General features: G+C 44.9%; 1 protein-coding gene across 12 annotated transcripts in view; it reads left to right on the forward strand.

The window, feature by feature from the left end:
* Positions 1-25,898, forward strand: part of TRIM66 (tripartite motif containing 66) — a 70,367-nt gene that overhangs the window by 34,354 nt on the left and 10,115 nt on the right. For 9 of the 12 annotated variants that reach the window (XM_054438420.2, XM_063671954.1, XM_054438417.2 and 6 more), the window contains 9 exons: positions 216-332; positions 1,717-1,831; positions 2,391-2,537; positions 5,119-5,236; positions 7,092-8,017; positions 9,430-9,591; positions 22,990-23,505; positions 23,667-23,856; positions 25,336-25,396. In XM_054438420.2, coding sequence (XP_054294395.2) covers positions 216-332; positions 1,717-1,831; positions 2,391-2,537; positions 5,119-5,236; positions 7,092-8,017; positions 9,430-9,591; positions 22,990-23,505; positions 23,667-23,856; positions 25,336-25,396 — 2,352 coding nt within the window. The remainder of the gene's footprint in view (positions 1-215; positions 333-1,716; positions 1,832-2,390; positions 2,538-5,118; positions 5,237-7,091; positions 8,018-9,429; positions 9,592-22,989; positions 23,506-23,666; positions 23,857-25,335; positions 25,397-25,898) is intronic. The other 3 variants (XM_054438419.2, XM_054438424.2, XM_054438426.2) reach the window with 1 other exon arrangement.

The following is a 25,898-nucleotide window of genomic DNA, read 5'->3' on the forward strand; positions in this document are numbered from 1 at the left end:
GCCCCTGGGCTGAAGTTTTTCTCTGCTCCTGTTGTAGGACTTCCCTGGAAAAGGCCTAATGGGCCAAGAGCCTGTGGTGCCTTAGACTTTCCCTAGAAGTCATCACAGCTTCCATGGGTCTGGCTGAGACAGTTCCCTGTGGAGATTCCCGCTTGGTTGGCATGCTCAAAGTAGGACTCAGCCCTTCTCAGCTTTTTCTCTGCCTCATCCCCTAGGTGCAGACATGTTGAAGAAGTTTTGCAAAACCAGAGGATGCTTCTGGAAAGTGTGACTACACAGGTGGCACATAAGAAATCCAGTCTACAGACATCTGCAAAGCAAATTGAGGACAGGTAGCACAGGCTAGTGCCTTGCCAGTGCTGGAAATGCTCTGTTCCCACACACCTGGGGTTCCAACACCAGGCCGTCAGATGTAGTGCCTGTGAAGAGGAGCTGTGGTTAAGCAGATGTGGGCATATGTCCTAGAAGGCATATGTGTTGGCCTTAGAGGTCTCAGGGCCAGGGAGGGGTCATTAAGTCATCACTTGGTGGCTAAGACCAAGCTAGGTCAGGATGATCAGAGTGAGTCTGGGTCAAAGCATATGCCTTATGAACTAGTCAGAAGTCAGTGCTTGAGAACAAGGGTACCAAGCAGACACTAGGAAAGAGAGTGCTGCTTATTATGAGGGTGGAACAAACCAGGGGCAATCTGTGCTTTATCACCCCTTTCCCTGTGTGTTCTCTATAAATCTACAAGTCACATGAAATCATTGGTATTTTACATAGGAAGAGGAAGTGGTAGGTGCTGAGAGCACCTCATGTGGCAGGCACTGGGTTGGGTATCATATATGCATTATTTTGTTCAGTTCTTGCCATTCTTTCAGTTAGCGATTATCTCCATTTTACTGATGAGGAGACTGAGGTTCATAGTGGTTAGGTAACTCATCTGAGATCACACAACTAGCCAGTGACTGTGTTGGGTTTACATGCTGGGTCTGTGGTGACTTAAATGCCCACGCTTTTTAAATTTTTAAAAATAGCTTTACTGAGATATGATCTACATATCATAAAATTATTCTTTTTAAATGTATAATTCAGTGGCCTTTAGTATATTCACAGAATTGTGCAACTGTATATAATTACTGTCTACGTTTAAAACATTTTCATCCCCCCAAAAAGAAGCCACATTAATATAAACATTATTATATGTTTATTATTGTTTATTATATAATTATATAATATGTTTATTGTTTATTATATAATATGTTTATTATATAATATGTTATTATGCCAATAATATAAACATTATTAGTCACTCTCCATTCCCCCAACACCCCCCGGCCCTCAGAAACCACTAGTATGCTTTCTGCCTCTTTTTACCTCATGGCGACATTTATTGGAGCATCCTCCTTTTAAAGACAACAAATTACAGTAAATCATTCCCATACTTTCTCTTGTGGTCCTACCTCTAGTGCTGTGTCAGCTGGTGGGCTACTGGGTTGACCTTGGTGTAGACTTGAGATTTACCTAGAGAAAACCAAGCTGAACTTTGATCAAGTGGGGCTCGGTTGTACAAAAGGTGGGGTGGTGGAGGAAGGCTCTTTTTTTTGTATTTGGTGTCTGCTAGGCCTTGATTTCAGTAGGCAGCCTCCAAGTTGGTTCTTATGTTTGCTGTCTCTTGGTCTTCATATAGTCCATGAGGAAAGCTTACCATGGTTTGTCCCATTGTGTTTACAGGATTTTTGAAGTGAAGCATCAGCATAGGAAGGTGGAAAACCAGATCAAAATGGCCAAGATGGTTCTGATGAATGAACTAAACAAACAGGCCAACGGGCTAGTAGAGGAATTAGAGGTATGTATAGACAGATGGATCAGATGGTTGGGTTCAGAAACCATCCACATATCAAGCTAGTCCCAGGACCTAGGGAAGCCTAGGCTATAATTCAGATATGTAGCTTCCATAGCTCTGTGCTGCTCCCTGTATTTTAAAATGTCAGCCTAATTTTGGGAGGGTGGCTCATTAAGGGCTAGAAAATCAGTTCAAACTGATTTTTGATGCTATGTCTCTTAGGCAGCTTCCATCCTTAACTGCTCAGGGTTATAGTCTTGGAAGAGAAAGTCATGAAACAAACCACCTTCTTGACCAATTTATGCCCAAGAGATGTAGACATTTATTCATTTCCTCTTTCATTTATTACCCATTCCACATTTGCACTATAAAATCTCCCACCATCTCCCCCTCCCCTTTTCCATTAGCCAGCATCCCATGGCAACACTCTGCCCTGCTGTCCTCTCAGGGGTGTAGTCTCATCTGATTCCATCAGTGACACACACAAGCCACCAGACTTCCCAAGCAGGTGGATTACAGTCCAATAACAGGATCAAGGACTCTGTCTTCTCTCTGTACCCAGGGGATTACTAATGAGAGAAAGCGGAAGCTGGAACAGCAGTTACAGAGCATCATGGTTCTCAACCGTCAGTTTGAGCATGTGCAGAATTTCATCAACTGGGCTGTCTGCAGCAAAACCAGTGTCCCTTTTCTTTTCAGCAAAGAGCTGGTAAGAGGAATCTCCCAACTCCTCAGCCTGTCCTTGAAGCTTATCAGAGCATCCCCTTTGTCATAGGGGCAATGAGGCAGTCCTTGGAAGTGCCTTTTCTTTTTAGGATGGAAGGAGGAATAACATAGCAGCTCCATCCATCCTTCAAATTCAATCACTGCTTTTGGGTTAGTAAGTAAACACCATCTTTTACCAAATCCCATAGTGCAAAGAGAACACAGGTGCTGAAATGGTCCTGCCCTCCCAAAGGTAGCTCAGTTGGGAAAGTCTGTAGTTCTTTGTCATAGGTAATTGATTCAGACATTACCCTGGACATGAGCAGTGTGCTGGGAATCTCATAGAAAGTTACTGGGGTTTACATGGGGGTCTGAGAGAAAAGGAGTTGGAGATAAGGTTGAAGTATTAGGCTTGAGAGGACGGCAGCACCCAGGAGAGGGAGCAAGAATTTTGAGAGAAGTTGATGGAGTTTATATTTGAATACTTTGAATCTAAGGTGCCTACAGTGCATCCAAAACCAACTCCAAGCTACCTACCATTAAAAAGCTGTTTTAATATATGGGTGTGGAAGTCAGAAGAAAAGTTGGTTTTGGAGAAGGAGATGTAGGAGTCACCAGGAAATCAGTGGTATCACCTTGGAAGAGTGTGTGGAGCAAGAAGAGAGAAAGTCAGGAACACAGGGAATACTGTCATTTTCAGCATAGACAGAGGAAGATGATGAGTGGAGAAGAGTGAGAAGCAATGGTCAGAGGTTAGAAGCAAAACAGAGTGTGGTACACAGAAATGAACAATTTCCAATTTTAAGTGGTCCATTTGGCAATGCTGCATGGGTGAAAGAAGATGAATAGTGAAGAGCAGCCTCAAGATCTGGGAATCAGGCTATCTTCTGAAAGAAGCTCCAGTGAAGTAGAAGGGTCAAAAGCTAGAATGAGGAGACTGAGGATGGGTGGTGACGAAGTAGAGACAGAAGTGAAAAGAAGAAAAATAAAAACATAGCCTGAGAAGATGGCAGAGTTGAGGGAAACTTTTTTTTAAGCTTGGAAAACATTTGCACACATGTATATGGGAGAAGAGGTTGAAGATAGAGAGGAGGGGTGTGTGGTGGGATAAGTACACTGAGAAAGCAGGAGGAAGGATATAGAGTGAACTGGTTGACCTTAAACACAAGGACAGTCTCTTCGTCTGAGATGGGAGGATAGGAAGGGGAAAATGCTGTAGTTAAGTTTGAGGGTAGAAGGGATACAAGTTGGGGTAATTTATCCTTTATGGTGTCTTTTTTTCTCTGTGAAATAGGAGGTGATAATAAGAGGGTTAAAACATTGGTAAGTAGCACCAAAGTAAAGATTTTAAATAGTCATTCAGTGCAGTGGAAGAGAAAGATGACAAGAAAAGAAGTGACAAGAGAAAGGGCTGAGGGGTGCTGCTGAAATTAATAATCACTGAAGTGGCCCCAGATAAAATGGCTTTGGTATGGCTGGATTACCTAAGAGTAGGAGTTGGCGATAGGGAGGGAATTAGGACACTAGTGATATCATTACTGTAAATGACAGGAAGCTGGGAAGTCCTGTGGACTGAAGGAGCAGGGCTTGGAGAGGTTGAAGAACATACTCTGAAAGAGCATGAACTTGTTATGACCAGGGTGGGTTGTTGGAGTTTAAAGGTCTCATAGGTAGAATGGTTGTAAATGATTAATAGGGTCTAGGTATGGTGACTAAACTGAAAACAAGGTGGTTGCCGTGCAAGAGATCAATGAAATAAGAGGCTAAGATGTTAGTTGGGACATTAGTTAACTAGAGGATGGCAGGGTAAGTTGGACACTTGCCAAAGCCCTGGATAAATAGGAGAGTTAGTGATGAGAAATAGATGAAAGTGTTGGGAGAGGAAGAGGGCTATCGAGTAGGACAGAAGGGTGTTTTACCTGCAAGTGGAAGTACAGCAATGGAGAGCTCAGACAATGCCTGCCCCCACTAAATTGAGGTGATGGTAGAATGAATGGAGCTGCCAGTCAATGATGTCATGAGGGAGAATGACAAATCACTTAAGGCCTGAAAAGATAAGAATGTAGGGGTTCCAGGCCAGGTGCGGTGGCTCACGCCTGTAATTCCAGCACTTTGGGAGGCCGAGGTGGGCAGATCACGAGATCAGGAGATCAAGACCATCCTGGCTAACATGGTGAAACCCCGTCTCTACTAAACAAAATACAAAAAATTAGCTGGGCGTGGTGGCAGGCACTTGTAGTCCCAGCTACTCAGGAGGCTGAGGCAGGAGAATGGCGTGAACCTGGGAGGCGAAGCTTGCAGTGAGCTAAGATCGCGCCACTGCACTCCAGCCTGGGCAACAGAGTGAGACTCCGTCTCAATTAAAAAAAAAAAAAAAAAAGAATGTAGGTTCCAGAAGCCTTGATAAGAGGAAAGGGATCAGCTGGGAGGATGGGCAGATGCTAAGGTGCAAGAGAATGAGAATATGGAGGATGACCAGAGGTTAAAGGGCCATGACTTTGAGCCTTTCGGCTTGTCCAAAGGGAAGGGGAGTTGTCATTTAGGTGCAAGATGCCCAAATAAATGACCTTTGGTGCTGTTGTCAGATTGTGTTTCAGATGCAGCGATTGCTGGAGACAAGTTGTAACACAGATCCTGGCTCCCCTTGGAGTATCAGATTCACCTGGGAGCCTAACTTCTGGACCAAGCAGCTAGCTTCTCTTGGTGAGCTTGGACCCAGCCACCCAGGCCTACCCACTCTGTGGGCTTTGACTTAATTGCTTGCCTTACTGGGTAGGTCAGCATATGCCCAAGAGAAAGCACTCCCTGGGACTGCCAGTGGTCATGGAATCATTCAGCAAACCTTTTTTTTTTTTTTTTTTGAGGGGGAAGAGGAGAGGATGAGGAATTTAAATAACAATGGCAATATAGGACTTTGTATCAGGACAAGTTGAAATCTGAGTTTACCATTCTGTGTAAATGTCCTTTTACACTGATTTTATTGCTGAGGAGGAGACAAGACAGTCACCCTGCTCTCCGGAATGCTGTATGGCAGTACAGATGAATGTGTGTCTCTGTGGTCACACAAAGGTATACACGTGTGGGCACAAGCAGGGGTACCTCAGCAACAGTGAGCCTGCGTGTGCATGTTTGTGTTACACAGACATATCCTTTTGAGTTGAGATGTAAGCAGATAATTCATGGCCTTGTGCATTTTTCTTCCCTGCTGCAATCATTTGCTGGCATTCAGTCTTTAGGCAGAATGTAAACAGCTTGAAGTTGTGCCTGTGTTGACAGCCTAACGAGTTTGTTAAACTGATGGCCAGCTGCTGCCTTTATTTGAGGCTGTTAATCTTATTGAAAATTTGTTGAACTTGGCAAAGTGACAAATGATATGTAGGTTTATTTCTTTTCTTCCCTCTTTCCTTTGATTTAACTCAGCAGACCTTTGATAGCCACCTACTCTTGTTTAGGCCCCATGCTGAGCACCGAAGAACCAATGGTGAATAAAACACATTTTCCTTAAGGAGCTCAGACTTCCTCTAAGTAAGCCTCACCAAAATAATGAGATGAAGGAGTCATTAGACTGAGTTAGCCATAGATCTACTTGTGCACAAGGGACCTAGAGACCTCAGGGGGCAATGCCGGTGCCTGGCACTGACCTGGTGTATTAGTCCATTCTCGCATTATTGTGAAGAAATACCTGAGACTGGGTAATTCATAAAGAAAAGAGGTTTAATTGGCTCATGATTCTGCAGGATGTACAGGAAGCATGATCCTGGAATCTGCTCGGCTTCTGGGGAGGCCTCAGGAAACTTACAGTCATGACAGAAGGTGAAGACGCACATCACATGGACAGAACAGCAAGAAACAGAGCAAGGGGGAGGTGTTACACACTTTTAAAAAATCAGGTCTCACGAGACCTCTATCACAAGAACAGCACCAAAGGGATGGTGCTAAACCATTCATGAGTGATCTGCCCCCATGATCCAGTCACCTCCTACCAGGCACCACCTCCAACACTGGGGATTACAATTCAACATGAGATTTGGGTGGGGACACAGCTCCAAACCATATCACCTGGTATTAGAGCTTCCCCACTCTCTTCCGTCCTACTTGCTCAACACACAGTTCCCCACACCTGTATCTGGGAACTTGTTCATTGGTCCCAGGCATGACTCTCTACCCTTTGCTACTTTCTAGCATACTCCCTCCCGACCCCAAAGTTGATTCTTTTTGTCAAGAGTCTGATTGGGCTGTTCTGTTGGAAAAAAAAAAGAGTGGGTGCTATTTGAGAGAGCTTGTGGTTTCCCTAGTGGGACAGAAACAGAGTCAGGGCTGAGCATCTGGTAAAAGCTGAACTAATTTCTCAAATATCCTAGGCCCTCAAAGCAGGTCCATACAGGTGCTATTACTGGCAGCATTCTAGACTGAGTCTAGGAGATCAAGGGTTGAGTTTCTTAATCTCTGTTCCTGGTACAGGATTGTTGAATGAGGTTCTTTTGTCCCAGGAGCAGGAAGTAGCAAGGTGGGAGCAACTTGAAAAACTTTTGAAAAACTCTCTATTCTGCATTTTCAGGCTGCATAACTACTGAAGGTGGACAAATGTCCAGGGCAGATGCTCCTGCTTATGGAGGCTTACAGGGGTCATCACCCTTTTATCAAAGCCACCAGTCTCCAGTGGCTCAGCAAGAGGCTCTTAGCCACCCCTCACACAAGTTCCAGTCTCCAGCAGTGTGCTCCTCATCTGTGTGCTGCTCCCACTGCTCCCCAGTCTCGCCTTCCCTCAAAGGCCAGGTCCCCCCACCCAGCATACACCCAGCCCACAGCTTTAGGCAGCCCTCTGAGATGGTGCCCCAGCAGCTGGGGTCTCTGCAGTGCTCTGCCCTGCTGCCCAGGGAGAAAGAGCTGGCCTGCAGCCCTCATCCACCAAAGCTGCTGCAGCCCTGGCTGGAAACCCAGCCCCCTGTGGAGCAGGAGAGCACATCCCAGCGGCTGGGGCAGCAGCTGACTTCCCAGCCCGTGTGCATTGTCCCCCCACAGGATGTTCAGCAAGGAGCCCATGCCCAGCCCACCTTACAGACACCCTCTATCCAAGTCCAGTTTGGCCACCACCAGAAGCTGAAGCTCAGTCACTTTCAGCAGCAGCCACAGCAGCAGCTACCACCTCCACCACCACCCCTCCCCCGTCCCCCACCTCCCCTCCCCCCTCCCCCACAGCAGCCACACCCACCTCTACCTCCATCCCAGCATCTGGCTTCTAGTCAGCACGAGAGCCCTCCTGGCCCTGCCTGTTCTCAGAACATGGACATAATGCATCACAAGTTTGAGCTGGAGGAAATGCAGAAGGACTTGGAGCTTCTTCTCCAGGCTCAGCAGCCCAGCCTGCAACTGAGTCAGACCAAATCTCCTCAGCATCTTCAGCAAACCATTGTGGGGCAGATCAACTACATCGTGAGGCAGCCAGCACCTGTCCAGTCCCAGAGCCAGGAGGAGACCCTGCAGGTAAGCATCAGGGTGGCTTGGCATGCATATTCTGCCCGTCCTAGGATCACTTAGGGAACACAGCCTCCCCAAAAACAAGGCAGCACAGGAATACAGTTTCTGCACCTTAGGGCTGCCTTGAGCTCAGCCCTCACATTTCAAAACTACCCTGGGCTCAACCTCCCACCTCAGAAAAGCTCCAGAGAGCATAGTACCCAGTCCCAAATTAGATCTAGGCTTAGTACACTCCGGAGTAGCTTGGCTTAGCCCTGTCTTCCTGGATGACAGTAGGGACCCTGCCCACCGATGGTACCTTCTGAGCTGTGCTGAACTCCTGCCAGTGCCAGAGCAGAAGAGAGGCTGTCTCTTATCTTGTCATCTCCCTAGCTCCCTTGCCGGACCTTATGAATCCCAGACAGGGGGAAGGGCAGAGCTTAAGGAGCAGAGTAATGGTCCATGTTAGATGTTGGCAGGCAGCACTTTTATAATACTGCACAGATATAGACTTAAACTTTTTTATTTCTACTAAGCTGGGTATGTTTTGTATGCACCATATCATTTATCCTACCGACAATGTTGTTTGGTAGGCATTACCATCTCTGTTTTGTAGGTATATAAGTGGGAGCTAGAGAAGGCTAGCAGTTTGTCTCCATATCATACAACATTGAGAGATAGAGCTAAGACCTGGATTCAGGTCTGCTGACATTTCTGTAATGCCACAGAAGTCTTCTTTCCATAGGAGGATATTGGATGCTGCTCCTCTTTTTTCTTAGCTAAAAGACACTTGAAGAGGTGCAGTTTGTACCCCTGGGATCTTTGCTGCATTTCACATCTTCATTCTTAGCTCTTGATTTTCTTTTTTTTTCCCCCAGAACCTCCTGTTCTATCCTCTTCTCTCTACCCTTCTCTCACTTTTTCTATAGTGATGTCCCCTTTAAATCTGTAATCACAGTTATATCTTCAAAGCAGCTTTACAGATTTTTACTTTATTATAGAATATAAGGCCTCACATTTATGCTTCAGTACTGACAACTTCAGATCATGCTTCAATGTCTTCCCCTGAGGCCCAGTTCTTTTGAGAAGATATAGAATAATCCGTGTGATGGCAGAGAAGGGTCTAGGGTTCATAGAGGGCCACAAGCTAAAATGTAAGTCAAAACTAGGTTATGATTGCTAAAGTGAATATCACAAAATTAGCTCAGAATTCTTGGTTTGGGTTCCATCTTAAGACATTCCCATTAGCATGTCTTATCTCAACTCTTCCAAAGAGTTGGGATAAGAGTATTTTTCTTTTTGGAAAATGTTTAAGCAGTCCACAATGTGTAGGTGGTGATGATGCACGGGGCAGGGTGAGCACTAGCCTTTGCTGCCACTGCTGCTGCTGCTACACTCTCTGCAGTAAAACCCACCCAAGTTCTTATTTTCTTCTCCAGGCTACAGATGAGGCCCCAGCATCTGAGGGCTCAAAGCCGGCTCTCGCTCTTGACAATAATACTGCTGCTGCCTTGCCCCAGGCGTCTGGGGAAGAAACCGCTCTCAGTGTCCCCCCAGTGGACAGCACCATCCAGCACTCCTCTCCAAATCTGGTGAGAAAGGTACTAAAGGAGCCTGTTTTCCCTGACCACATGGGACCCACTGCAAGCCAAGACCCCAGGCACTTGGAGGAGGAGGATAGGGTGGGGGGAGGAGTGTCCCTGTTCCATCCCTGGACGCTACACAGCCCCGATTCATGCCTTCTGCCCTAGTGAGTCAGCAACATAGATCTTCCTCCTCCCCATTTCCACTCCCCCATGCGCACTTAAAATGGGACCTCCTGGACTTCATGCAGAGTGGAAGGAGGAAGGGAAAGACAGCCAATTTATTGAACATGTACTGTGTGCTTGGAACCGTGTGTGCTGCTTCACCAGCATTATCTCACCTCACCTCCAACAGTTGTGGAAGTGAGCATCCCCATTGTATAGCTAAGGAAACTGAAGTCCAGGGCCTTACAGCTAGTAGAAGAGAGAGCTGAGGTTTATTTAAAATGAGATCAGTTAGAATCCAAAGCTTGACCTTTTCTCTCTACAATGAAGATGGAGAAAATATTTTTTGTGGCCTCCACAACCCAGAGTTGGATACCTTAGGATTTGAATCAATGGAATTTGTTGGGTGAGTGGTCTGTGGGGTGTTCTGCAGAGGTAGATGAGCAGCTGAAACACAGAGATCTCTTGAAGATGAGCTCTTGGAGGCCTTTCTGTCCACCCACCTACTAGCTTACTGAAAGTGTTCACTTACCGTGGACATAACCCAGAACCCCACAAATCCTCAACTATCTATTCTCACCTCTGCCCCTTCACCCCCAACCCCTGTCATACATCTAGCTGGAGCCTCAGTGCTGTGCCGTGTCCTCCACCCATTCCTCCTAGTGTCCCTTGGCCCTGTTTCACTTACGCTATTGCCTTCTCTGGCCTGGTGCCCTCAGCTCTCCAGTGCCTCCACCCAGCCCTGGACTTGAAGCTCTGTCAGGTGTTCTGAACTCTCCCAGCCTGTACCCTTGGCCCTGTAGCATCCCTCTGGCCCTGCAGCCCAGCTATGCTGGTTGCTCAGTGCACCTACCCCTCACCAAGTTTCCCTAGCTGTACCATTGCAGTGCATGTCTTAGAACAGTCAGTCTCAGTGATACTTCAGGAGAGTTTAGAAAAAAGAAGGGATGGCAAAAATGAAATGTCAACTTGGAAATTGCTGGTGACTCTTGAGGCTTTTTGTCTGTGCCTGTCCTACCCTGTTGAAAATGGCTTGGCATAGAGGCCCTTGAGGTACTGTATATTGGCCCTCTGTGGCTCTTAGATGTTTAACTTCTTGTATTTGGGCCAGCCACCTAACCATTCATCCATTTATTTAATCATTTAATGCATATATGTAATGCATATATATATATGCATTAAATGATTTTATATATATATACGTGTATATATATATATCTGAGTATGTGCCCCATATTCTACTACGTGCCAGGCATACATTGCTGAATAAGATAGTCAGTACCGTGCTGGAGAGTACAGTCTGGTGGAAGAGACAGTTAAGCAACAATAATAAATTGTGGTAAAGTGCTATAATAGTCATTGGGGTATACCCCATTGGAGCACCTAGCTCTGGGAGAGGGGGCTGTTGACAGAAGACTTCTTAGAGGACATTATTTTAAGCTGAAATTTTGAAAAGGAGAAGTTGGGCTAGTGAAGGGTAGAGGGGTAGAACAAATAGTCAAAAGGAATGGCAACTAGGAAGCTTCAGAAGTGAGAGAAAGCCTGGGGCAGTTGGGGCTTCAGATAATTTGTAATTTGGCTTGATAGGATCACGAGATGCACTGGGGAATGGGATGGATTGAAACCAGAGGGGCTGTAAGGCCTTGTAAATTATGCTTTGGAATTGGGATTCAGTCTTGGGGGATGTGAGGAGTAAGTGAAGGACTTCCAGAAAGGAGGGATATGGTTTGAATTAAGTTTGAAAGATCACTTTAGCTGTGGTAAGGGAGACCAGAATAGTACAGAGGAGAAACAGGAGGCTGAATGAAATCAATAGCAATAGGAATGGAGAGGAAGCAAAGATTTCAAGAGATATCAGATCACAGGAGTTTTGGCCTCAGTGTCTGATTGATGATAGGTAAGGCAGAGAAAGCCCTTTGGCTTAACACCCAGGTGTTTTCCCATGCTCCCATCCCAGTGGATCTGTCTTGATCCACTGGAATGGGAGCACGAGAAAAAGAGCATATTTAGGGGAAGAAGTTAAGTTTTGAATTATTGCTATTCGTTTGTGGAATACACATTAGAAGATGACCTGAAGGCAGCTAGCTCTAGATGTCAGTAGTTCAGAAGCAAGCATGAGAATTGCTGTAACCACCCGATGGGTTCTTCTTGCCTGCTGCACAAATGAAGACCATGGCATTGCAATAGAGAAAGAGTTTAGTTGATGTGAGGCTGGGATTTTTCAAAGGCAGTTTGGGGAAGGGGTGGGGGTGGCTAGAAATGGGTGCTTGCTGCTGATTGTTTGGGATGGAGATGAAATCATGGGTTAAAGCTGTCCATTTGAGCTGAGTTGCTTCTGGGTGGGGCCACAGGAGTGGGATTGATGGATCTGGGTGAAGCCATGGATGTCAGACATGCAGAAAAGTTGAAAAGATATCTCAAAAGGCCAATCTACAATAGGCCGAGGAATGATTAAGGGAAAGGCAAGGGGTGGGGTGGGTAAGTTAGATCAGATCTTTTTCACTGTCATAATTTGCTCATTGATATAATTTTTGCAAAGGTGGTTTCATTGCCAGTGCTCAGTTGTAGTGGAAGCCGTGCAGAAAATGCGGCTTCTCATTTGATGAGGTTCAGTTCTGTTCCTATACACAGAGCAGAGGAAAGGAGCTGAGCGACATACGTGCATGGAGTCAGTGCTGCCTGTGTGAGTGGCCCACAGGGTTCCCTGAGCAGCAAGGGGTGCTGCCCTCTTTTGTGGCTGCAAGTTGGCAATGGGGTTAGCAAAGGTCCTAGGAACTCTATCTTCTCATTTTGAGCTTCTCCTGCCCCTTATTAAGAGGGACTCATGTAGAGGTTTGGAGGGGCAGATGGCCTGGCATTCCTCATGTGTTTCATAGGCTTTTCATAGCTTGAAGTCCCAGAAAAAGGACCCTCAAGTTTGTCATCCTGGCTTAGAGGAAGCTTTGGATTGGCAGAGAGAGATCAACCCTGACAGTGAGAGCCACTGGTTGTCCACAAAACTACTGCAATAAGGAAAAGGGCTTTCTTTTTGAGGAAATTTGTTGCCTTGGAGCTGGGGTTGGGCAGGGTGGAGGGTGTGAAGCTCAAGGATAGCAAACAACATTCTGAGCCTTTTACCATTGAGTGATAATACTTCGTATGGTATCGTTCTAATTTTTTCATAGGTTTTTACATGGATTATTTCATTTTATCTCTTTATCCAGCAACACTATGAGGAAGCCACTTTCTTATTCCCCTTTGAAAGATGTGGAAACTGAGACACAGAGAGGTTAAGTGACCCACCTAAGAGTTATACAGCCAACCCATTGGGCAATGTTAGGACCAGACCACAGGTCCTTGACAGCTCTGTGTTCAATGACTAGGTTAAATTGCTTCTCTTTCTGCACTGCAGTGGGAGAAATAGGACTCCATTTGGCCTCTCACCTGCTGGATTTTCCTGTCTTTACAATCCTTGAAGTAGCCCAAGGCCTTGCTGGGGAGAGATCTTAGGACCCAGCCTAGTTTGGTATTGGTTGTTTTATCTGGTAAAGGTGTTTTGTCCTCCATCCCACTCCCGGCCTGTGCTGGCCTGTGAGTGCCAGGAAAGTCAAAAGAATCTATCTGAAGGTCATGGACCAGAAGAACCTGTGGCACCACGCACCTTTCTGTGAGTTCCACACTGACTGTGTATCACCAAAAGAGGACTTTTGGTGAAGCAGAACATCTGTGTACAAGTACCTTGGAGTTGGTGCTACGTGAGCCGATGGTAGAAACAGGTTGCGGCTGAAAATGAGATGTGAAAGTTCTAGAATGGATTTTCTAGTGGCTTGAGCTCTGCAACCCCTTTTGAATGAATTTTGGTATTTGTCTGGCACCAGCTGTTGCCTAAGCTTCCTAATCTTGGTTCAGCCACTCTGAAAGAAAGACCATGGCTACAACCCTACCACAGCAACCCTTACATCTCAAGTGAAACTGGGAGACATTTTGATGCATTCATTTCATGCTTCTGAACCAGTCAACTGCCGAAAAATACACACAATCCTTTCCTCAAAGGAGTTGGCCGGGTGCGGTGGCTCGCGCCTATAATCCCAGCACTTTGGGAGGCTAAGATAGGCGGATTGTTTGAGCTCAACAGCTCAAGACCAGCCTGGGCAACATGGTGAAACCAAGTCTCTACAAAAAAACACAAGAAAATTAGCCAGGCATGGTGGTGCATGCCTGTGGTCCCAGCTACTCAGGAGGTTAAGGCATGAGAATTGCTTGAGCCTGGGAGGCGGAAGTTGTAGTGAGCCAAGATTGCACCACTGCACTCTAACTTGGGCAGCAGAGCGAGATTGTCTCAAAAAAAATGAAAAGCTCTCATGGAGTCAAAGCTGTAGGCATCACAGAAAGCCCTATCCGAGTCCCAGTTCGCCTGCAAGAGGGACCTTTCTTCTGCTGCTCGTAACATAGCCCCAGATCTTCAAGAGAGGACTTCGAGGCCACCAGCATGCTGCTCATGGCTTAAGAGCCTGAGATGTATTTCCAGTAAATGATACAGAAGCGGTAGGCATTCCTGTGATGCAGATTATTAAGAGTGATACAGAGGAGTAAAGGATAATGACTCAGGCAGATAGTATTTATACCATTATCGAAGCATTTTAATGCCCGATCTCTTAATTTGAGTCTTATAAAAACTCAGTGAGATTTACATTAACCTGTGTAGGAGGAAATTAAAACCCAGAGCTGGACAATGACTTACTTAAACTCATTAAACCCTGGTAACTGTGAGTAAATACTAGGCATCCTGCCTCCATAGTCTCCAAAGCTACTGCTGTGGATCAGATTGTGGGTCCTCAACATCAGGGACAATCTTTTCCTCATAGCCTAGCCCTGACAGCAGCATTTGCTCAGAATGTTCCTGGGGTCTGGGGAAACTTTCTTAGGGCACAGCCTGCGTCCTGGTCAGCATTTGCAGAATTGTACACTCTTTCTACTCAAGAGTCAGGCTAAACACTCCCCAAGTCTGGCTCCTGAACTTAGCACACTCTAAGAAGCCTGTCTCGTTAGTTCTATCCTGATTTCATTCACCATCCAAACCTAAGATTTTTGTCTAGGTCTCCTGGCCCATGAGAAAACAGATCCTTGCTCCTATCTGTTTAATAAGACAGAATAGTGTGTAAAGTGTTTTAGAAGTACTCCTATTCAAAGTAATTTTTTTTTTTTTTTTTTTTGAGATGGAGTTTCACTCTTGTTGCCCAGGCTGGAGTGCAATGGCACGATCTCGGCTCACCGCAACCTCTGCCTCCCAGATTCAAGTGATTCTCCTGTCTCAGCCTCCTGAGTAGCTGGGATTACAGTCGTGTTCCACCATGCCTGGCTAATTTTGTATTCAAAATAACGTTTTTAAGTCAGTTTCCTACACTGGCCTGGGCAAAATACCTTTGACCAAATTCTCCTGAGTCTCCAAGCCTTGGGGTTTGAGGGTTCCACTCATCTGGCTTTCACTTCAGACTTACTAGAATCCACTTACTCCTTTCCTCTTTCTTCTACCTCAGATTCTGAGATCCTCTTTGCTTTTTCTGTCCTCCCTGGATTATCAGGGCACTGGGCACTTTTCACTTCTCTCTCTTCACCACCCATGAACCTTTTCTCATTTGACTTTACTAAGTTATCATATATCTGCGTAGTTACATCCATAGTGACAGGCTTAATAAGTACAAGAGCGTTCTCTTGAGATGGAGGAACACTCATTGTCAACAAGAGCAACAACTTTGCCATTAAAAATCAACATGTGAGGGCCAGGCACAGTGGCTTACACCTGTAATCCCACACTTTGGAAGGCCGAGGCAGGTGGATCACTGGAGGTCAGGATTTCAAGACCAGCAGCCTGGCCAACATGGTGAAATCCCATCTCTAGTAAAAATACAAAAATTAGCTTGGCATGGTGGTGGACACCTATAATCCCAGCTACTTGGGAGGCTGAGGCAGGAGAATCACTTGAACTTAGGAGGTGGAGAGGTTACAGTGAGCTGAGATCATCTGACTGCACTCCAGCCTGGCCCACAGAGCAAGAATCCGTCTCAAAAAAAAAAAAAAAAAAAAAAAATCAACATGTGAAACTGCTTACTAGAAAAGTTAGTCCCTTCCTCAGCCATCTGATTCTGTTGTTTCAAGATCTGCTACTGTTAAACCAGTCTACTTAATCTTGAAGCTGTAGAAGCATTCACTTTATTTATTTATTTATTTTTTTGAGATGAAGTCTCACTCTGCCACCCAGGTTGGAGTGCAGTGGCATGGTCTCAGCTCACTGCAACCTCCGCCTCCTGGGTTCAAGCAATTCTCCTGCCTCAGCCTCCTGAGTAGCTGAGACTACAGGCGCGTGCCACCACACCTGGCTAATTTTTGTATTTTTAGTAGAGACGGGGTTTTGCCATGTTGGTCAGGCTGGTCTCGAACTCCTGACCTCAGGTGATACGCCCGGCGCATTCACATATTTTGAGGATTTAATTCACCAATCTGTTTTCCTCTCTCTTGTTTCCTTAGCTAGACTGAAGGCCTTCAGTGTGTTTCCAAGACACAACTCCCAAATCTTTGGTCCCTTTTTCTATTGCATATTTACACAGTGGTCAGTTTCTGATTACTTTAACCACTAGAACAGAAATCTGAAACTAGAAGTGACCAGGCAAAGCTTTAGAACAGCAGCAAAAACAGCCATCACAAAACCTATGCATTATATTCTGTAGGAGATCATAAACTCATATGTGGGTATCTAGCTGGTGTTCTTGATCTAGCAAGCTTAAATATATGGTTTTCTTGGGAAAGTTTTAGTTTAACTACATTATAGTAGTAAGCAGAGTAGAAGCAGGGAGTCAAGATTTCTATAAGGGCAGCTAACAAGGGAGAAGACAAGAAACATCACTTGGAAAAGTGCCACGGTATGAGGTCATTCACTGAAAGAACAAGCTAAGCCCTGTGTTCTTAGAAGTTCCCGAAAGCATCACTGAATTACTTATTGGTTCATCCAAATTCCTTGATATCACTAAGAAATGGTCTCCTTAGCCTCCTTATGCTCTGTTTAATAAGACAGAAGAGCATGTAAAGTGTTTTAGAAGTACTCCCATTCGAAATAATGTTTTTAAGCCAATTGCATTTTGTTATTGAAAGAGGTATGTTTCAGATAACTGGAAAATTAATTTATGTGGAACACCACCCTATCTGCATTACTTTATCCCCAGCAATATTATCTTGCTGTAAGAACCTGAAATTTATATTAAACTCAGGGCATGTGCACTAAGTGTCTGTTTATTGATTTCTCAATCATTTCTTACTAGGGCACTAGCTTTCTAGCTTCTGGCACAGAATGAAGACCAGCCAGCCTGTTTTCAAGGCTGGTCCCAGATTCCTAGTCTTGGGATCCTGTATGAGCTTGGGAAATCTAGGTAATCACTCTGTGTCTCAATTTCCCTTCCTGTTAAAATGAAAGAGCAATGTTTTCTCTGAATTTTGACGATACCATGTGGCAATCATTAGAATAATAATGTCAACACACTGAACTCTAGAAACACGTCTGGGTGGTAAGAGTGAGGAGAGAGAGAGGGCAGCAGGTAACAGAGCCCAGGTCAAGCAGAATTCAGGTTAGATGGGTGCAGGGTCACATAGGTGACTAGTAGCAGAGGTTGAAAGTCAGACAATTCAGGGAGGTCGTAGGTCAGGCAAGTTGTCAAGTTAGGTGGTAAAGACAGGTAGGTTAAATAGGTTAACTGAATCCATTAAATTAATAGATGAGGTAATTTCAGATAAGTCAGACAGGTGGCAGACAAAGATAAGGAGACAAAAAAGAGGCAAGAAGAGGAAAGGGACAGGGACGGGGACACACAGTTTGAGGGAAGGGAAACGAGGAGCGAGAGGAGATGCTAGTTAAGGGAGGTAAGAGGGGGCTCTGTAGGCTCAGGGTTGTCTCTCTTCATCCCCCAAAGATGACCTGAGCTGATTATCAGAGTGCATGTGTTTTGGCATTTTGACTCTTCCTCTCTGAACTAGAAAATAGTTTATTTTCAGTTGTGAATCTCAAAATATACATTTTCCTTCATGAAATATAGAGGTTTTGTATGTAAAGATGAAGTCAAGGTGTCAGTTACATAGTTGACAGCCTAGAAACCTCAATGATAACCCTCTACATACTTTATAGCTAGAAATACACATTCACCTCCTGTCATTTGACCTCTGAACAATCCTGGGGTCTAGAGGGCGGGTGGTATCATCTCCATTGACAAGTGAGCTCCCTTCTGCATGGGAGACACCAAGTGTCAGACAACCTGGCCACGCTCTCAAGCCCTTTTCCAATCCCATCATGCTCTCGAGAAGTGCTTCCTCTCCTCCCAGGCCCTGGAGACTCAGCCTGCTTTCCTTGCTCTGAAAGTTGGCCCTACCCTTGCCCCCACCCATCTTGTAGCACTAGCAACAGACTAGGATGGAGGTTCTCAAATCTTCTTTTTCTTTTTGTACATGAAATAAGTACCTTTTGTTTTAATATTTTACAACCTTTCACTCTAGAGAGCTGATATAGTATAAAAATAACTAACACATAGCATATATAGGTTTCAGAAATGCCATTGTGTCTGCATAGCCTGTAAAAATGGGGTTGGGCTGGCTTTCTCACAGCACTTTCTCTGAGTCCCTTCCTCCGTGGAAGTTTTCCACATTCTTGTTAATACTACCAGAGCTTCACCCTCTCTCCTGATAGCATTGGCCTCCTTGAGATTGGCTGTGGCTGTGAAAAGGAAAGAAATCAGTCAAGTATGCAATATCTTGGGATGTATTGCTAACCTCGTATTGTCTTCTGGGCATTACAGGACCAAGTTCATCAGGTTCACCTCAAAATAAACTGCCATTTAGTTTCCACAATTTTTCAACAGCTCAGTCTGCATGTCTTCCTCTCCCCTATCATTATGTTAACTCACATATGCAATAGGTAATTAGGACAGGAGAGCCAATTTCCCACGAATATGATCTCTACCCCTAATCTGGGAAGTTTTGTCCTTGGGGATTTTATCTTGTGCATATCTTGTGACGTATGGCACCTGACCATTATTATTTGGGTGGTCTCACGTGGATTTTAGTGCTCTTAATGCTTGGCAACAAGGATCTCACTAAGAAGAGACATCTATATAATTCTCAATGTCCAGCATGGGTAGATTAAATGAACGCCAAAACCGCACTAAACATACATGTCAAATAGGGGAAAGGAGAAAGAATGCAGTGCAAAGGATTAGACTGTCATATATTGCAAAACGGAATGAAATAGTCACTGGGTATTCTTGTTCATAGATAAGGAAATATAGAATATTAGAAAGCTATGGTAGTGCATAACTAGGACAACAAGGAGATGTTAAGGAATGCAGGCCTGGGCATGTTTGAGATAGCCATTGATTTTTGGACTTGGTCCCTTAAGCTGGGCTTCATTCCTAGCTTACCCAATTTGGTTTAAATATTCTTTCCACCTTGCTTCACTTCAACCTTTTTTGTCTTGGCAGTCAGACTGTGGAGGAAATGGAAGCTTTTTAAAAAACTGAACACTATTAAACTACTAAGGAAAATATAAAAAGCATACTTTTCTTTGGAGAGATAAAAGATATTTAACTCATCTGTGTTTAAAATTAAGAATAGAAAATATAAGCCTTACTAAAGCAGTTAAATTATAAGGGAAAGAGGTAGGGAAAGAAGAGAAAGAGATGATAAAAGAAAGCAGGACAGGAAGAGAGAGAAGGAGCTCATGAGAGAGCAGGGAGAGAGGAGAAGAGGGAGAAGGAAAAGAAATAGAACAGAATATGAGAGATAGTGAAGGGGAGTAAGCCCAGAGAGGTATATAGGGAGACAAGTCAAAATTAAGTTGTAGCTTTGGTACCAAAGATCTGGATTCTCTTTTTTTTTTTTTTGAGACAGGGTCTTCCTCTGTTGCCTAGGCTGGAGTGTAGTGGCACGATCTTGGCTTACTGCAGTCTCAACCTCCTGGGCTCAAGCAATCCTCCCACCTTAGCCTCCAGAGAATCTGGGACCACAGGCCCATGCCACCATGCCTGGCTAATTTTTCTATCATTTGTGGAGACGGGGTTTCACCATATTTGCCTAGGCTGGTCTTGAACTCTTGGGCTCAAGCGATCTGCCCGCCTCAGCCTCCCAAAGTGCTGGGATTACAGGTGTGAGCCACCATGCCCAACGAAGATCTAGATCTAAATCTATAAAAAATCTACATCAAATCTACTTAGTGATGAAATATTGAAAGGATCCTCTGAGTTCAGGAATGAGACTAGGATGGCTACTATTACTACTTGTATTCAATATTGTACTGGAGGTCTTAGCTAGTGGAGTGAGGCAAGAAAAACAAATGTGAAGAAAAAAAGAAAATAGATTTACCATTCAGGATGGGCATGGTGGTTCATGCCTGTAATCCCAGCACTTTGGGAAGCTAAGGTGGAAAGATGGCTTGAGCCTAGGAGTTCAAGACCAGCCTGGGCAACATAGCAAGACCCTGTCTCTACGAAAATAAAAAATAAAAGGTAGCCGGTATGGTGTTATGCGCCTGTAGTTCCAGCTACTCTGGAGGCTGAGGTGGGAGGATTGCTTGCTTGAGCTTGGGAGGTCAAGGCTGCAGTGAGCTGTGGTTGTGCCACTGTACTCCAGCCAGGGTGACAGAGCAAGACCCTGTTCAGAAAAACAAAACAAAAACTTACTATTCGTGGATGGACATGATTTGTGTGCACAGAAAATCCAAAGGAAAATCCCAGAGTGACTTTAGCAAGGTCTATACAAAGTCAATATTCAAAAATTAATTGTATTTCTATATACAGTGTACAAACAATAAAGAGAAATGGAAATCTACAAAATTATGTTTTACAATAACATGAAAAAACTTAAGATGCCCTTCTGAGCCTCATCTTTGTCAAGTGTAAAACTAGGTCTGCAGCAACAATAATAACAATAAAAATAATAGAAGCAGCAGTAGAAACAACTGGGGTTTATTGAGCATCTACAGTATGCCAGATATTGTTCTAAATGTTCACATGGATTGTTTCTTTTAACCTTTAATGGTTATTGTGAGGATTAAATAAAGTAATATATGTAAAACATTTAGCAAATTGCCTTGCATATAATAAATTCTCAATAAACTTTAGCTGTATAAAAATAATCATTATTTTAGAGAAACTCATAGACTAAGTTGTCAGTAGACCTAAGCTGCTGTTCATTTGGCTAAAGATTTGTAGAATAAACAGTCCTGTATTAGTGTTGTTTTGAATTTTTAAACAGCTCATTAATTCATTTATTCATCCAGACACTACTCTTGGGTCTAGGAATACAGTGGGTAAGCAAAATAGATAAAAATCCATACCCTAATGGAGTTTACACTTTAGTAGGGGAAACAGACATTAATCAAATGATACCACGGATTGTGGTATGAGGCTGAAAGTACAAGTACAAGGCATATGAGAGCATAAAAGCAGGAACCTGGTCTGGACTAGAGAATGAAAGAAGGCTTTCTGGCAAAAAATGTCAGTTGAGCTGAGTTCTGAAGGGTAAGTGGAACAGGGCAGGGGTAGGAGAATCCTCTATGCAGAGAAAGCAGTCCATCTGAAGGGGGTGAGGATAGTGGGTGGAGGGAGAGCTTGGTATGTTTCAGGAACTGGAAAAAATGAGTGACTGGAGTTCAGAGAATGAGGAGAGCGTTATTGAATGAGCTATGGCTACAAAGGAGGACAGAGGACAGGTCATCAGGGCCTCGGGAGTCTTGTTAAGGATTTTTGCAGTTATTCTAAGAAGAATGGAGTGCACTGCGGGGTTTTATGAAAAGAAATGATGTGATCGGATCCGTGTTTTGAAAATATTTCTCCACTGAAGAGGCTACTACTGTTGTCTAGGGAGATGTGAAAGTAGGTTAGGCTAGGGCACTGTCAGCAGAGGGAAGAATTAGTGGGTATATTTGAGAGATGTTTAAGGGGTAGAATTGATGGGGCTTGGTATTAGCTTGGGTGTGGCAGGAGGGATGCTTCACTGATGCCTCCTTCATAGGATCTGACTTGCAGAACTGAATGACTAGGAGTGACTTTCACTGAGATGAGGACAGTCTTCACGGCAAAATAGCTTTAGTAACTTTATATTGAAACTTGAGAATGTATTTGAAGTATTTATTTTCCTGTGAAAATGTGAACGGGGAAAGAAATGACAGGTTCAAGACACTGATTTTGGAAACTTAGATAGATATGCCTAATCCCTGTTTTCTCTTTGTTTTTCAAAAGACGTGAAATTGTTATATATTTAGTCTTTTTTTTTAGAGGGCAGGGATATGAAACTTACACATTCCTGAAGATTATATTTAGAGCCAGTCTCCCTCCTTTTCCCTAAATCTGTCTCTTCAATCTGAAAAATGGAATGGATTCAGTACAGAAATCTATATCTTCAACTTCTTTTTATAAACCTTTTACATCTCTTCTCCTCAGATGTAAGAAAATAATTTTGGAGTCAGAACATTACTGCCTTATCCAATGATTGTACGGACTGGGTGATATTAAGATTTAGCTGCTTTGATGTTCTCTGCTTCTGGTTTGGAATATCTTTGGCAGGTATACCAGGGCCAGAAAAGACCTTCAAATATCTTGGTTAAAGCCTACATCAAATGCTACTAGTGCTTGGAGTTGATCTGAACAACCACGTAAGAAGGCCCTGGAGTTGACCCAGGTTCCCCAGGACTGATTGGAACTTTCTGAGCCTTGGCATTCTCTCAAAGAAGGTCTGAGGCAGATAAGAGTTTGAGTCTTCTCAACCCCCTGCTACTTTTGTATAGCAGAAACTATTCTATAGCATCCCTTGACGGGAAGAGAAGCCACTGGTGGTGTAGTCAGAGGGGAATTTGAAATTAGAGGGCAGTCCCACAGCCTGACCCTTTGCTTAGGTACAAGACTGGGGTGAGGGATGTGGCTGACTGTGTGTATGTATGTGTGTGTGTACATGCCTCAGGTCAGGCAATAAGTTCTCTTTCTCACTCTTGCTGTCACACACACACACACACACACAACAGTCTTCCGCTTGTGCCTCTCTCTCTGTGTCATAGCCTAGCAGCCTCCTTGGTTTCAGGAAGAGGAACAGGGCTTCGTGCATTGCCTGAGTTCCTGGCAGCTACCAGACTCTGAAGCCAGAGTGGAATTGGAGCATGGGAGCTCCTGTGGGTTGGGTCCCTCCTCTCCCTCCCTCCATTCCCAGCTAGCAGCCTGACTCTACCCCTTGTCTCTGTTCCTGCAGCACTCCACCTCGGTGAGCATCATGGGCTTTTCCAACACTCTGGAGATGGAGTTGTCATCTACCAGGTTGGAGAGGCCCCTAGAGCCACAGATCCAGAGTGTGAGCAACCTGACAGCTGGTGCCCCCCAGGCAGTACCAAGCCTGCTGAGTGCTCCCCCCAAAATGGTGTCCAGCCTGACAAGTGTTCAAAACCAGGCCATGCCCAGCGTGACAACCAGTCACCTACAGACTGTGCCTAGCCTTGTGCATAGCACATTGCAGTCCATGCCCAACCTGATAAGTGACTCCCCTCAGGTTATGGCAAGCCTGGCAAGTGATCACCCTCAGGCTGGGCCCAGCCTAATGTCTGGTCACACCCAGGCTGTGCCGAGTCTGGCAACTTGTCCTCTGCAGAGCATCCCTCCAGTTTCTGACAGGCAGCCAGAAACCGGGTCCAGCTCCAGTTCTGGCCGAACTTCAGGGAGCCTGTGCCCCGGAGATGGGGCTGATCCCTCCCTGGGGAATGCTCTGTGTAAGGTAAGTCCTGGGGAAATGCTATTCAAACTTCCTTTGTTCATCAATGGGCAAAAGATTGGCCACTGGGACCCTTATTCTGACCTTAGCTTAACAGTTCTGAGACCACTAATGACAACCATGTCTGAGTTCTTTGATTCTTGTTGACATCTCACTTTTGAAAGATGGAAAGTGAGGATTCCACTCGCTTCACTGACTCACTGGGACAAGGTCCCATAGTCCCTGGTCTGGATGCTCCCAGGGACTTGGCCATCCCCTCAGAACTGGAGGAGCCAATTAACCTCTCTGTGAAGAAGCCTCCACTGGCGCCAGTGGTCACATCTACAGCTCTGCAGCAGTACCAGAACCCAAAAGGTGAGACTCAAGCAGCCTGCCCTTCGTGTTGGCCACAGACTTGAGCAGATGGACTCAGCACTTCTAGGTGAGAGAGGCCAGCAGACAAGCTCTAAGCTGGGGAAGCAGTGCACCTCTCTGAGGCTGAATTTACTTCTCTCCTCCGGATCTGTCTTAGTGACACCTGTTCTGCTTCCCTCACTGTGGCCATGGCTGATCTAGGCATGGCCAGGACTTACTCTTTTTGTAACACTCCCCATGCAAAGAGTCCTGGGGGTCTGCAATATACCTAGGGGGAAACAGAACTCAGCCCAGGAGGGCTAGCCTTGACAAAATGTTATAGGGAAAAGAGCATGTCTGACTTTGGAGTCCGATAGATGGAAGTTAGTAAACCAGTTCTCTCTCCCTGTGATCCCGGGTAAGATACCTAACCTCCCTCAACTGATTTCTTTCTCTCTAAATGGGGCCAATCACACCTACTTCATAGGCTACTGGGACCAATAAATATAGTGAAATCATTTGATAACTTCCTCTGAGTAGTAAGGATTTTCCTGGTACCTGACAGTAATGTGGATTTGTGTTGTGCCTCATAGTGAAGGGAATTTGGACCATTGGAGATTAGTTCTGATTTGCTTCTCAGCTTCCCATGCCCCTTCTCCAACCAGGCTAGGCTAAGTTTGTTCTTCTGTGGAAGGTGAGGGCTAGTTGGGAAGTCAGGAAGCGACTCCCTGATGATCATTTGGGACTTTTTTCGTTCAATGTATGATGCGTGTTTAATTTGTAATGATTAGTCTGTTTCCTATATGTGTAATAAATGAAAACGAAAGAAATCATTTTTCTCCTTTTTTTTTCCACACTGACTGAAAGGCCAACTGAAAAATTATTGGTTCTTATTACACACAATAATGTAACTCTGCATTTTATGCAGTTAAACTTTTTAGACCCTGCTTGCCCATGTACAGTGCCTAGGACCGTGCCTGGTGCTGGTTGGATGCTAGTTTCATCCTTTTGTCCCACCACTGCCTCCTGCCCATCTCCATAGACTGCATACTCAGAGGAGAACTCCCTGGGAGCCTCTTTTCCATGGAGTGTGAGCTGGATTCTCAAGCATTGCTGGAATCCCAGCACTTGGCTGACAGGGCAGAGGCTGGACAAAAAGACTCCTCAGAGGAGGCAACACTGGTGTACTGAGAACAAGTGATTTCTGAGCTCATCTTGAAGGTGAGAAACTGGCCCATCAGTGCCTGACCCAACACTCACCCATAGGCAGCCTCTGAGTGTTACTTGTGTTCATCTTCTTAAAAGAAGGTGGGCTTCCTTCTCTCAAGAAGGAGATCCATGGCAGACATGTCACCACTATGAATGACTATAGTGTAGGTAACTACTGTATGACAGGTGTGTGGCCAAAGGTATGAATAGCAGATATAAGTGGAAGGTATGCCTGACGGGGTTTGTTGCCACAAATGTGTGTCACAGGTATTTGTTTGTCTTTTGCCTTAGAGTGTGAGAATTTTGAACAAGGAGCCCTAGAGCTGGATGCAAAAGAGAACCAGAGCATCAGGTAACAGCCTCCCTCCCACCCATGACTTCACTTCCTGAGATGTTGTTGGCACAGGGATGAAGCACCCTTGATGAATTAACTACAAGTGGAAGAAATTTGTCTGCAACTGCCTTCTTCAACCCCTCAACCTTCAAGCGGATGTCTGGGATGGTTGTGGGAGGATGTCCTGGCTCCTGCACCACGAGGCATGCACTCTGGGTGCAGCCCTTGCACTTCAGGGAGCTCCTGTCTTTGACCAGGACTACACCATAGGGTGGCTGACAGGGCCTGGCCATGCAGAGCTGGGCCAGGAGGGCAGAATGTGGACCTGTAGAGTCCACATTCAGAGTCCAGATCCAAGAGGATCTGGAGTAGCAATTCAGCTGGGGATTGTATTAGTCAGGGTTCTCTAGAGGCACAAAACTAGTAGGATATATATATGTGTGTGTGTGTGTGTGTGTGTGTGTATATACTTCCATATTATATATATACACACACACACATATATATATATATGGAAGTT

Source organism: Pongo pygmaeus, chromosome 9 (genome assembly GCF_028885625.2).
Source record: "Pongo pygmaeus isolate AG05252 chromosome 9, NHGRI_mPonPyg2-v2.0_pri, whole genome shotgun sequence".
Classification (NCBI taxonomy): Eukaryota; Metazoa; Chordata; class Mammalia; order Primates; family Hominidae; genus Pongo; species Pongo pygmaeus.